The following is a 13,826-nucleotide window of genomic DNA, read 5'->3' as shown; positions in this document are numbered from 1 at the left end:
TGAAAATATTCCAAGAGTATCCACACCTAATTAGCTGGCCATCCTGTGAAGACTTGTGTGTGCTCTTTACACACATGAATAAAATTAAGGATGCAGTTAAGTCTTCAAAGAATTGCTTTGTACTTTCATTTGCAAGTGGTATTAAAAGAAAATATAGAACACATTAACTGAAGTACTGATGGTGCTTTTAACTAGTGTTTTTGAAAATGCTTATTTTGCATATAATAAGAAGTTCCTGAGTTCAGGTCACCATGCACTGGCAATGAGGTAGTGCTTGCTTATGAGCCACAGTTCTGTTGATACCAGATACTGCTGATAGGAGCTCAGTTTTATATGTCAAAATAATATAAATGAAATGGGCCTCAGATTTCCTTGAGGTAGTAAGATGCAAACCTTGCTTTCATGTTGGCGCTTTTCATAGTAAAGAAATTAATAAATAGTTTAGGTTGCAAAACCTCAGCCTGTGGACTGAATATTGCTTTTCAGTGGAGAGACTCTTGTACATAATTGTATCAATTAATTCATACTTGTGCATGAGGCAGGTTTGGAGCTAAATACACAACCTGTTCGTCCCCAAACTTTGCAAAGTCAACATCCAGCTGAGATCGTCATGTCTACCTCCACTTCCATGCAAATAGATCTTCAGATACCAACTTGAATGTAGTGATTTGGACATATCTTTAATCTGAAATTCATATAAACTTGCCTTGTATGCAATTCTTTAAACACTTCTCAAACCCACCACATGTCAGATCTTCATTAATGTGGTGGTAAACTACAGCATTCTTTAATAACAGTGACTTTAATGCCCATACCTGTCTGTGCCATATTTTACAGGAAAAACTTCACTTCTCTCAGTAACAGACAGAGAGAATCATAGAATCATTTCAGTTGGAAGAGACCCTCAGGATTATTGAGTGCAATCATAACCTAACCTAACTCTAGCACTAAACCATGTTCCTAAGAACCTCATCTAAATGCCTTTTAAATACCTCCAGGGATGGTGACTCCACCACCTCCCTGGGCAGCCTGTTCCGGTGCCTGAGAACTCCTTCCGGGAAGAATTTTTTCCTAATATCCAATCTAAACCTTCCCTGGCACAACTTGAGGCCATTTCCTCTTGTCCTGTCGCTTGCTACTTGGGAGAAGAGACCAACACCCTCCATGCTGCAACCTCCTTTCAGGGAGTTGTCGAGGGTGATAAGGTCTCCCCTCAGCCTCCTTTTCTCCAGGCTGAACAGCCCCAGTTCCCTCAGCCGCTCCTCATCAGACTTGTGCTCCAGGCCCCTCACCAGCTTCCTCGCCCTCCTCTGCACTCTCTCCAGCACCTCAATGTCCTTCTTATGATGAGGGGCCCAGAACTGAACACAGGATTCAAGGTGCGGCCTCACCAGCACCGAGTACAGTGGCACAATCACTTCTCTAGTCCTGCTGGCCACACTATTCCTGATACAAGCCAGGATTGCTCCCTTCATGCAGATGATGATTTCTAGTGCCAATGTTCCTTGTTCCCTTTCAGCCTGTACGGGTGATCTCTTTCTAGTTCCCTGGATTTGTCACTATAATACGGTGCCCAGTGATAAGGGAAGGAGAGGGCAACTTTCTCACTCACCAGCATCATTCCTGCAACTCAACGCTGCAAAGGAGTGGACTGAATGTGTAGGGCACATACTGGAGACACCAGGCCATTGGATCTTGTTTTCAGTGCTTCCCTAGGTGTGTGTTAGACTGACTCAGGCTGGTTCTCCTGGTGGCAGAGAGGAATACTGTGCCAGACCAGGAGGAAGGTTTGTCTTCAAAGCAAATAAACCTTAACATACAGGCAGTGTTGGAAATAAGTTTTACATTCCTCTGTATGCTGTCAGGCAATGAACATGCATAGTGCAGTATCTAGAGTGCCTCTTCTCTCAGGAAGACCAATTCCTTATACATTTGTGGTTTTCAGAATACTTTGCTCAGTCTTAAAATTCAGCCAGATATCCCAAGTAGGACACAGTCAACTCACTAAGCACTTAAGATCTCTTATTTAAAATATGTCCAGTGAACAAGAGAATAAAAGTGGGGGGGTGGGCAAAGCACCCTCTATGCCTGTAAAGAAAGGGCAATACTTCTGAAAATGGCAACACTTCTCCAAAAGCACCAACTACAGACAAGTTCATCCTTATTTAATAAATGTCCATTTGCAATATGACTGAGGTGCCAGGCGGAAGAATGGATATAATATACAAGTCAGCATATCTTTTCCCAACCCCACTGCCCTTGCTCTCCTGTCACGCTTGCTAAATGTACGCTAATCTTCCTCTTGTCTTGTGTTCTCACTTTTCTTGCAGTCGCTGTGAGCGCTTGCCTTGTAATGAAAATAAGGAGTGCCAGAGCCTGCCTCTGAGAATAACCTACTATCACCTCTCTTTTCCTACCAACATTCAAGTACCCACCGACATTTTCCGCATGGGCCCTTCCAATGCTGTCTCTGGGGATAAAATTCTGCTGTCCATCATCAGCGGGAACGAGGAGGGTTTTTTCGCCACAAAAAAAGTGAACAACCACAGTGGCATTGTGGTCATGCAGCGGCAAATCACAGAGCCCAGAGACCTTCTTCTGACAATTCAAATGCAACTTTCCCGCCATGGAACTGTCAACACGTTTATTGCCAAACTTTTAATCTTTGTCTCTGCACAGCTTTGATCCCTGACTTACAGGCATCATTGGCTACTTCTCTTCTAAGAGTAGCTTTTTTTCCCCTAATTTTAATAAAGTTTTAGTTCATCTGTTGCATGCTGCACTTGCATTTTATTTGCCATCATCATTACAGTTCTTCACTTTCCCCTATCATTAAACGTTTCAATTGGGGGAGATTCTTATGTGTACTCTGCATCATTATAAAAAGTAGAAATTGGTGTCCAAGAGTTTATTATCTGAATATACCGAGGACTGAAAACTATGAATTTATTTCACACAGTAGTAGAGTTGGTCTCATTGGAGGATAACACAGCTGCATATGTTTAGACCTAAATTTTCAAAACAAAATAGGTACATAATTGGATCTATCTCAACTGAGACATCTTTAGAGAGTTTTATCATTTAGGGGGCAAATACCGTGCATAACTTAGACCCTTAGGACCTCAGGGGTGCCCTGGCACACAAGTTGCTTTGAAAGTGTGGAGCCCGGTTCTCAAGCTGCACTAGTTTTCATTGCTCTATTGCAGCCAGTGAGCTTGTGCTGATTTCCACCAGGTGCAGCTCCCAGTTCTAACTTTTAAGAATGGTATAAAAGAGAAATCTGCTCTAAAGAACATTTATTTCAGAGATTTTTCATCTTCTTTTCTGTGGAATTTCCACTAAATTGAAAAATTAATGATGGGAAAATAGCAATGAACTTCCTAACAGCATTGAGCTAGTAGCAGAGAGCTCCTGTTTATTTCACAGACTATATCCCGAGATGTGCCTACAGGAACATTTGAAAAAGATATTTAATTAGTCTCATAACACTTTTGTCTCTCCAACTTCAATATCAAAAATGATAAATTTTTAACTGTAAAGACTTTACCCACCACCACCAAAAAAACCCCAACCAAACCCTGGCAGCCCTGAAAGGTCAGCCAGAATTCCAATATCCAAATCTTTCTTCCTTCTATGGCTTCCTTCTTTTACTTCTATGCAATCAAGAACAATATAGACAATACAACTGGAATTTCTTTGGAATTCTTTTTTTTTTCTGAGCTGGAAGAGGATTTATTTTACTCTTCAGTCCTTGTACTGATAAATAGTGAAATCTCAGTCCCAGGGTAGTGATCTCAAAATGAACGTTCTTTTACACCATCCTGGGCTCAGATACCTCTGCTGTCCGATACATAGGCAGAATAGTCAGTCCACAGATAAATGAGGAATAATTCATGTGAATACACGTATAAAAAATGCCTCACTGTATAAATACAGACAGCACAGTCAAGGTACAAGGTTAGAATCTGGGAACCTTCTAAACCAAGATCACAAGCCTTAATCACTTGAACACCAGGAATTACTCTATTAGCTGTATCAGCTGCGGGCTCTCAGGCTCATCATCAGCCAAGGATGGGATTGGGGCACGATCGCAGCACTGCCAGAGCATTACATGGTCCCTAAGGCAGAGTTTACCCCAGCTGGCTGACAGGAGTTCAAGTCTCAGGAGGAATGCCAATGTTTAATAAGTCTGTTGACACGTACTTATAAAAGCTGCCAGAAGTTGCCAGTGGGGATAGAGCCCCAGCTTTAAATATTGAAAGCACAAGCCTCTGCTACTTGAGCTAATGGGGTTTCTTACCTCCAGAGAAGATGCTTGTATATAAACGCCCTCTGGCTACCCGTTCATTATGAGGCCGTAATTAAGTAGGATAAAGATTCAAAAATAAACTTCATTTTTGCAAGCATTAACATATACTTTTTTTGGCAGGAAAATAAGGGAATGTGAGAATTTGGCCCTCACTATTGTAAAATGCTACCACACTAATTTCATTCAGCAAGTAATTCAAGAACATGGAGCTCAGATGCTTTAATGCTGCAGTGTAGCTGGAATATTCGAGAACATGTATTCTATAATTTAGCACCATTTATGCACAAGTTTTTTTCCAAATGAAAATGAAATGGCAGCTCCTGGTCCATGGAACTTATTAATTGAATCCAACAGAGTATATGAAAAGGAATGATATCAGGACCCAAGAAGAATGAAAAAAATATATTCAGGAAAGATTATTTCCAGAATAATCAGAGCAACTGAGCCGCTTGTTAATTTTTTTCTCTTTTAAATTAAAAAGGCCTGGAGGTGGTACCAGCTCCAAAGCTGCAATTTTTGTTAGAGAGTGCAAACTTGAATGAAAGATTTTAATAAAGAAAGTTCACAGCACTTAGAAAGAAACTTTTGTCAGTCACAGTCCGCACTATAGGAGGACAAGAGCAAAAAGAAAAATGTCAGCTAATCAGAAGATCAAATTCAAAGATGACATGTAAGGATGAAATAAAAAGCATTTTGAGATCAGAGCACATCACTAATGGCAAATATCAGGATTTGAAATACATGCTAGTTGTCAAAGAAATTGTTCCAGAAGATGTGTGAATATGTGCTGTCGAAGCAAAGGGAGAACGAAGTGTTACCAACTGCACTTTGGATATGCTGAAACAATTAGAAGGGATATCAAAAGAAAGGGGATCAGAGAATTGATATTTAGGCAGGGAAAAAGACTACAAACTCAAGTTTAGGAGTGTGGACAGAGAATGAAAAAAATTTAAAAGGTTGTGGGATTTTTAAGAAGAGAGAGAAATGGTGCAAAGAAATAGAACTGACACAAATGTTTATCTGTCACATGTATAGGTACCAGCTGGATGGACCTAGAAACTAGTTTTAGTTAGGAACTAACACAAATCACTTGTGACCACTGTGATCGTTTCTGTATGCAGGATACCTAATTCATGTCAGAATGCTTTACTCCAGTGAATCAGAAGTGAGAATTATGAATATAAGTCTTACTTAGGACTTAAACAAATTCATGGCTTTATTGGACGAGAATTTTAGAAATGTTTGCATATGTCAGTGTTGTTCCAGCTGAAGTCGAGAGTAAAGCTCCCTTTCCTTCCCAATAAATAGCAAAGGCAGACCAATACTGGATGCTTCAGACATTCCCACCACAATGTTTTTGAGTACAAATTCTATTATCTGAATATAGCTATGAAAATTCAGGATGCTGTATGTATTGTATCAATACTTCACTAGCAATAATGTCCCAAAATGAGTTACGCAAGCTACTGTTTATTGGTGTCCCTAAAACCTTTAGATGATACTATAGTTATTATTTATGTGTTATGTAACACAAGGAGAAAAACTTTTTCAGAATTCTTAAACTTTTTATTGGAAGTAAAACCAGTCTGACTTGGCTGTTGTGACCCCAGTTCTGCAGGATCTTGAGGAAAGAGGCAGTTTGTGTTTGTATGGCTGTGTATTACAGATGTAAACGTCTACTAAACTCCGCTATACACAGTAAGGAAGAAAAAAGGGAGAGAAGGAGACAAACACAAATTACGTACATTTTGCCTCATTTCTATTTGTTACATAGTAAGAAATAGGCTGTTTTACACTGGAACTAGACTATGTAATTTAGCTGATCCTTATTTCACAGACGCAACGGTCAGCTAGATAGGAGTCCTTTCTTAATTTGGCAGCTGACGTTTAAAATAAAGGGATGGAATCTGTTATCATAGGTCCATTATGTCTATTATGTCCATATATCCAGAATTAATTTATTCTAAAATGACCAGCATGAGGCATTTCAGCAGAAAGCCCATTCTGTTCCCTGTGAGATGTCTAAGAAAAGGTGAAATTTTGTACCCAGATAGTGGTAGGAAGTAAAGGGTCTCTCCTGGCCAGTATCTCCTGGCCAGTCTCAAAACATCAACTACAGAGTGCGAATAACAAGCCAGACCCAGCTGGTGTAAATTAACCCAGCTTCATTGCCTTCCCGTGGACTATGCCAGTTCACATCTGTTGAAGCATGATTTCCTTAATGTCGATTCATGTTTTCTCTTTTATCTTTATTTTAGCTTCGTGCAATATCAGCATGTTTGGCTTTGTTGTCTTTGATGAGCAAATGTGCGTAGCATATAATAAGAAATTACTGATGTATTTATTATTAATAAAGCCATAAAGTCCCTTTGAACATCTGAAAAAAGATGGCTTGTAGGTGTGGACTTGGGTAACACATTTTGAAAAGAGCAAGAACCATTTGTTTCTAGAGGTATTTGACAAACTAAAGCTTCCATTTTTGTTTCCCTTTTACTCAGTGAATTTTTCTTCCTTTTAATCTTTTTAATTCCACTCTCTCTCCCCCCACTCCTCCGACATTGCAGTCTTTTCTTTTTTTTTTTCCACTTAGAAATATGAAGAAATGGGCAGGTCAAAGTTGAGATAATTTGTGGGGCTTAGTCACAATGTAAGTCCCAGCATAGCCCTTTCATCTCTCGTGAATACAGACTGGGTATTGTGTGAAGTTCTTGAACTGTAAGTGACTTTAAATTCACTCTAGTGGACAAGGGTGAGAAGAAGTCATTTAACTTTTAATAGACTTTCAAGGACGAATGAGCAGCTGGTTGAGATGGAATATGAAATAACCCTTACCATTTCCCAAACCCCAGAATTCAATCTTTGAGGTTACAAATAATGTGGTTAACTTTTTTCCCTCCCCCAGTTTCCACTCCTCCATTCCTCTCTCCTCTTTCTCCTTAGATGGGAAGGGGGTGTGTGAAAAAAAAAAAGACCAAAGAGAGGCTCTTCTGGCTCTTGACGCACTGAAAATCGTGAAATAAAGTTGGCCCTTCAGATATTTCTTGCCAGATTTCTAGAATAGAAACAATTGTTTCTGCTTTATATGACTGATATTGCATGGAGTAAAAAAAGGACTTGTGCAAATAAGTGTAGCTCCACTGAAACTGGTGGGACCGCACCAGGGCACTGCAGCTGAGGATCTGGGCGTAGTTGTTTCGTCCTGTTTGTACTTGGAAAGAGACTTTACATGGCATCTTATGCACTGCAGTTCTCCCTGTTTTTACATGCCTGGTTTGAAGAACTAGGTTGGGGGGGGCGGTTGACTGACAAATTAACAAGCCAAATTTTTCAGTGGTCCAGCAGTTCTGATGATCTGCATTTGTCTAAGTTTTTGAGGTGAAGAACAAACACTTATATCGATTATAGTTTCTAGCTCCCCAGATTGCAAAACACAAAGTAATTGATTTTCAGGAAATATATGCATCTCTCATTTCTCTTAGTGTCAGACTTGAAAAGACAGATACTATCCGCTGCATTAAGTCTTGTCGACCAAATGATGTCAACTGTGTGTTGGATCCAGTCCACACAATTTCCCACACTGTCATTTCACTGCCCACGTTCAGAGAATTTACAAGACCTGAAGGTAAGTGGCTTGTTCCTTGTTCTATTTAATAGACTACAACATATAAAACCTCCACCGGAAATCCTTGCCTAAAGCCAGACTAGCTGCCGGTGCAGTAAAATGTTTGCACAGTTCCAAATTATAGTGTACTATTCATTTAATTAAAACCTTCGATATCCAGGAGTTTTAATTTTATGGGGCAAAGAAAGTCATTCTGATCTCTAACTCATACAGCTTCCCAGTGTAAGGAAATATTGAGTCTGAATTCCCATTTACCACATTTAGTCACATAATAGCCATGTGCCTCATGACTTTTTTTGTTCCCTTTTTGCAGATTTTGCCATAGGAAGTTGATGCTCATTATATTTCTCCCATATGTTTGTGGTCTTTTGTTTGCTATTGACAGGTGGCTTGGTCCAAGAATATAGCCTTTATCTACATGAAAACATTAATCACAAAATACATTATATTGCGTATGCTATCCAGTACTGTGATTTACTGATTTTTGACCTATGAAAAAAATGTGTTGTTTTTTAAAATATAGAATAAAGGAAGGGAAATTCCAAGGACTGGACAAGAAGTTTTTAAGCTAAGATTTTCAAAAAGCATCCAAGTGAGTGGATGTCCAATCATCCAAAATGAGTTTTCCAGCCCCAGATGCTGCATTCTCATGGGCACTGGTGTATTTTTTTTAGTTTCTTTAGCCTCTGCAGTACCTGCGAGTTTTCAAGTCCTGCAGCTCTGTAAGGATAGCATTCCCTTTGCTTAGTTCCCATATAAACTTACAGATAAAGAGCCAATTCTTGCTCTTTGGCATTTGCATTCATCTTCTGGGAGCTCCCCTGTAGGATGACAGCCATCAGCCCTGCTCCTCGGTAGGATGGGCCTCTGTGTGGCACAGACACAGAGAGGGAAGAAGGGGAGAGAGGAAAAGAAGATTACTTTGGAGGGGTTTTTAAAGATCTTCAGTCTCTGTTTCTGATGTACCCAGACTCTCTCAGCCTTACTACCTCAGAAAGTTGTCCTAAATGAAGGCCAAAGCTGATTCTTTACTTCTGTATCAGGCAGAGGGAGTAGGGCAAGAGACGTCCCAATCCTTGTTCATATAGGAAAAATTTAACCACCAATAACTTAGCTGAGAAGAGCTGCTGTAGGTCATGTCAGGCCCGTTTCAGGCCTTGGCTGGCCCCACTTCACAGGGAACAGGGGAACGCCCCATAGCCACTCCAGCTCCCATCCACACCCCTTCAGCTTCACCAGGTGTACTGGCAGCAGAGCTAAGGGTTTGGCCCAGGATCCTTCCCAAACCGTTCCCTCATTAGTCCATCCTCATGATTTAATAACACGAGATGAGACCTAGCAATCTGAGAGTACTACTGAAGCCCAAGTACTACCTAAGCTGTAACCCAGTGCATGGCCTTGGGTGAATCCTTACAGCCCCATGGTTTAGTTTCATCATCTGTAGAGTGAGGATAATAATGAGAATAATAATACTTACCTCCCTCACAAGGGGCTTGAAAAATAGCTTAACTTTTTTTTTTTTTTTTTAAACCTGAACAACTACTCCAGTACTCAAAATGACTCTGTAATTTGTAATGGCAATACTTTTTGTAACTGCCTAAGGGAATCAGAGTCCAGGGGATTATCTGTTTGGTCGCCCTCCACTGCCCACCTTGTGGATCCTCAGTGTTGTCCTCTGTGATATTTGCTGGAAGTCCGACTGGTTTCTAAGAGTGGTCTTTCTGGACTCTCAAAGTAATAGTGTTTTGCCTTCAGGGCTTCTTGGATGTTGCAGGAGGAGAAAATAAATCTATTTAAATCCTCCCTTCCCCCAGGTGTTCTTTCTTTCCATTTTAAAGGACAAACTGGGGGTGGGGAGGTGTCTTCCACCAGCTTTGAGGACAAGCCATTTCGGATCAAATTCTGTTGGGTTCTTCAGTATTGTTTTCAAATACTTCTAACTACATTCTGTGATACTCTTTGTTTGCAGAGATTATTTTTCTTCGTGCCATCACACCTACATATCCAGCCAACCAGGCAGATATAATATTTGACATAACAGAGGGAAATTTAAGAGATTCCTTTGATATCATCAAGCGTTACATGGATGGTATGACAGTAGGTGAGTAGAGTGTTTTCTGCTTACTTTCTTCTCTCAATAATCTTGTAGAACAAGGTTGAAGAAATTAACTCAAGTAATTAATTTCCACCTTGATTTTCGAGCCTGTATTGATTTAATATTCTCCAGTTCAATATGTGTAATTTGAACTAATATCACAGATTCTTTTAATTCAAAATACCAGAAGCCTAAACTTTAATTTGAGAAGTATTTTAACTTTTTTTCAGAACTGGCTCTAATTAGAAATGCAAATGGCTTAGCTTTAAAATGATGAGGTTTTTCCACTATAATAAAGCCAAATAGAAAATATGTAGTACGTCTGCAAAGAGACTGTAAGCTTAATTAACCGTTCTTTCTTGTTTAAACAGCATTGCACAAATTTCTGGATAATAATCAACATTTTAAAGCAGGACTGGATTTACTGAAACTGTTACCTGTTTTAATATTTAATGACAGGCTGGTTCAGTTTTAAATAGATACCTCTGTTGAGTACAGAACATAGATATTTGATTTACAGTCTCAATTTGGCAGGGAAGAGACACAGCAGGCGGTATACCTGTGTATATGGGTTATGTGCTAGACCTGCATCTCATCATGTGTCAGGGAGGGGCGGCAGCACAACCTGGGGTTGTATTATCTGGTAGGTTTCTTTCAGAGCAGGGCCCTTTTTGGGGGATATAATACACACTATATCCAGTATGTCGTGTGTATATTTATCTGGGATATATACACGCATGCATACAGATATATAGGTCCAGTGTATACTGCAGCTTGGCTCTTGCTGTGGGATTCAACATCCCCAGGCATAGCTGGCAAATGCGGTGAAAGTGGCAGAGCAGGAGCAGGTCCCAGCCGATGAGCTGCTTTGGCCAACGTGAGTTGGTAGTACAGAGACACATACGCTGCAATTCTCATGCTTAGAGAATTAACATGCCAGGTATTCAAAAGTGGTATTTGATTGCTCTTTAGTAATGTTTATTTGTGAAAATTAAGGAACAGTGTTCCCAGCGAGCATTTGTGCTTCAGTATGTGAATGTGCAGGTTCTGCTCAGGTTTATACATGTGCTTCTGAGCTTTCTAGCAGGACTTGTCTGGATGAAAAGAAAAACTGCTGCTGTGCTTCTTCCATACTGGTTTGTGAAAAAGGTCATATTTAGGATGATCTGAAGGTGGCACTGTTGCATTTCAGAAGCATGAAAGTGCAGCGTCAGCCGTGCAAAGGTTGTATGAACTGTAGATAAAAATCATAAGTCATTAGGTTTATATTTCTTTCTTTATCAAACAGAAGTATACATGTAAATGCTGAGAAAGAGGGAGAGTCTGTTACAGCAGGATGATAAGATTACAGATTTCAGGTATCGGGTTGATTCTTTAGAAGAGTATAAATGTTATCTGTTACAGTAGTTTGCTTTTCGTGCTGTGTTCTTCTTTCTGTCTAAAGTAAGAAAGAAGGATGTGTTTGGAAATTTGACTGGCCAAGGTATTCGGCTGAGGGAAGCATTTCCATTTTGAATAATAGGACTGTGTGTCAATGGTATTTTGCTTGGTAAACTGGATATCTGCCTCACAACGTTAGGAGAGAAAGGATATTCTTATACATCAGGCTGAGAGGATATAATATATGCCTAAGTACATTCTCAGCTCTGCAAAAGAAGTGGGCAACTGTTTCTTCACCTCAGTTCCCCCATGTGCAACATGGAGATGATAAAACATGTCTACTACTGTTCTTAATTAATTCTTGTATGAAAGAGTCTTAATTAATTCCTCTATGTAAAAATACTTTGAGATTAATGGATGGAAGCTGCAAAGTAAACTGCCTGCAGCAGAATTGGAAAAGGAAAAACAAAGCAAAACCCCAGCTGATATTACCTGGAGGGGCAGAGGTTCAGGACATCGTGTTATATGTGTGAAATTAGGATTGCAAATAATTCTGCCAGCAGCAGTTCTGCTGCTCTCATCATAATATCATTTTTCTTTTTATTAATAATCAGAATGTTAGGTGTTCCCATAAGAGTGCTGGGAAGTTTTCAAGACACATAAATAAGATGGGATCCTAGTCCACAGGGGTTCACAAAATGAGTCCTTCTTGTAAAGAAAGGGGAAGGGTTTGTATAAGGGTGGAAAAAGACAAAAGGCATAGATGACATCAGAATTATTGGTTATCCCATAAAGTTATAGGAAAATAGGAACTATGGAGATGTAACAAATGCACTCGAGCAGAGCAAATGTCCAACTAGCCCAGTAATGAGTGGCCAATATATGGGCCAGTATCAGACAGGTATGCAGGAATCTTTCTCCGAATATAATGTTCCAACTTACTGCAATCATTGGTGTATATGCTTCTGGAAAGGCACATCTGGACCATCATGCTTGATGACGGCTGATGGACGTATGCCTCTTGAATCTGAGTATCCTATTTTTTAATCTTTTTTTGCTGCCTATATTGTAGAGAAAAGAATATGTTCACTCTGATAATTAATCATAGATGCATGAGTAAAAGGAATAATAAGCATGTTTCATTCTGCTGTGATATTTCAGGAGAGATGACCAGAGTATCAAAGCTATTTTATCTGTTAATGGAAATTAGATCACCACATATCTTTTATCTACAAAACAAATTTTCTCTACAAGAGGAAAAATAGAAAAACCTCTACAGGAAGTTTATTAAAAAAAGCCAACCAAACAAACAAAACATGGACTAGCTCAGAGAGAGATGAAATGCATAAAAGCATATGGAAAAAAGCAGGAAAATAGTTACCAATGTTACTGATAGAGCTGAGAATAATAAACCTTGACCTGGTGTCAGAGCAGGGGAAACCAATGGAGGGATTCAAAGAAAGAGGGAGCACTGGGAAAAGAAGGGGAGAAAGGACAGATCAGTGAAGATACTCTTGCAGGAAGTCTGTCATTAGTAAACCAGTTTTTTGCTAGATTGTCACAAACAAGAAGAGAGATGATGCCTTAAGAGGAGCTGCATCTAAACTGTGTTTGTGTGAATGGAAAGGCACAAGATGGTCTCAAAAGTGTTAACACTAAATAAAACTGAAAAGCTACAGGTTTGTTTTGGTAAAGGTTTGGAGAGTGGGAGCAGCTGTTAGAGATGGAATTACAGAAGAAAAGTGAGGACTTCAAAACTGATGGAGAACTGTGGACTGAAGAGACTTGGGTCATCGGTTTTAGCCGTTACCCCTTCAAATTGACACTGGGACATCAAGAAGATGTTAGTGAAGCTGAGAAGTATGTAAGATTGGACAGAGAGTGGCTGGTCAGGCTGGTTTGTAATTTGTTGAATGCGTAGGAGCAGGTTGTTACGAAGGAAAAAAATGAAGCTACAGAGAGAGGAAAGAGCTGCGCTAGAGAATGTTAGAAAAAGAAAAAACGTGGTCTCCCATAGGAGATGTAGGACGAGGAGCCACAAAGGTATGAGAAGAAAGAGGTAAGAACAGTATTGCAAAATCAAGGAAAGAAAATATATCAAATGAGAATCAATGATCAGCAGTATCAGACACGGAGGAGCCAAGTAGTAAGAACAGACTCCAAAACTACCTATGCTGACCTACAGAAGGTATCTTCCAGTGGAAGAGAAGGAACAAAAGCCAGCCTGCTGCAGTGGCAGTGGGTAGATTTCCTGCAAGCTGAAGAAAAAGAATTGTGTAAAAATTATATTAAAAAGACATGTGAAACCTCATTCTTTTCAGGTTCAAGAAGTGCTGTAGGACTCTCTGTTGCCTGGTGTGGTTACAGGCTAAGCTGGCACTGAAGCCAAAAAATACTGTTAACAACTGAACATCACTTAT

General features: G+C 39.8%; 1 protein-coding gene across 2 annotated transcripts in view; it reads left to right on the top strand.

Annotated features, from left to right (window-relative positions):
• FBLN1 (fibulin 1) overlaps nt 1-13,826 on the top strand; it is an 83,303-nt gene that overhangs the window by 51,745 nt on the left and 17,732 nt on the right. Inside the window, exons 15-16 of one of the 2 annotated variants that reach the window (XM_065658019.1) lie at nt 7,789-7,931; nt 9,901-10,032. In XM_065658019.1, the coding sequence (XP_065514091.1) occupies nt 7,789-7,931; nt 9,901-10,032 (275 nt within the window). Of the gene's footprint in view, nt 1-2,330; nt 2,686-7,788; nt 7,932-9,900; nt 10,033-13,826 lie in introns of those variants that run through there. The other variant, XM_065658027.1, reaches the window with a different exon arrangement.

This window comes from Caloenas nicobarica, chromosome 1 (genome assembly GCF_036013445.1).
Source record: "Caloenas nicobarica isolate bCalNic1 chromosome 1, bCalNic1.hap1, whole genome shotgun sequence".
NCBI lineage: Eukaryota > Metazoa > Chordata > Aves > Columbiformes > Columbidae > Caloenas > Caloenas nicobarica.
This window is presented reverse-complemented; position numbering and strand designations above follow the sequence as displayed.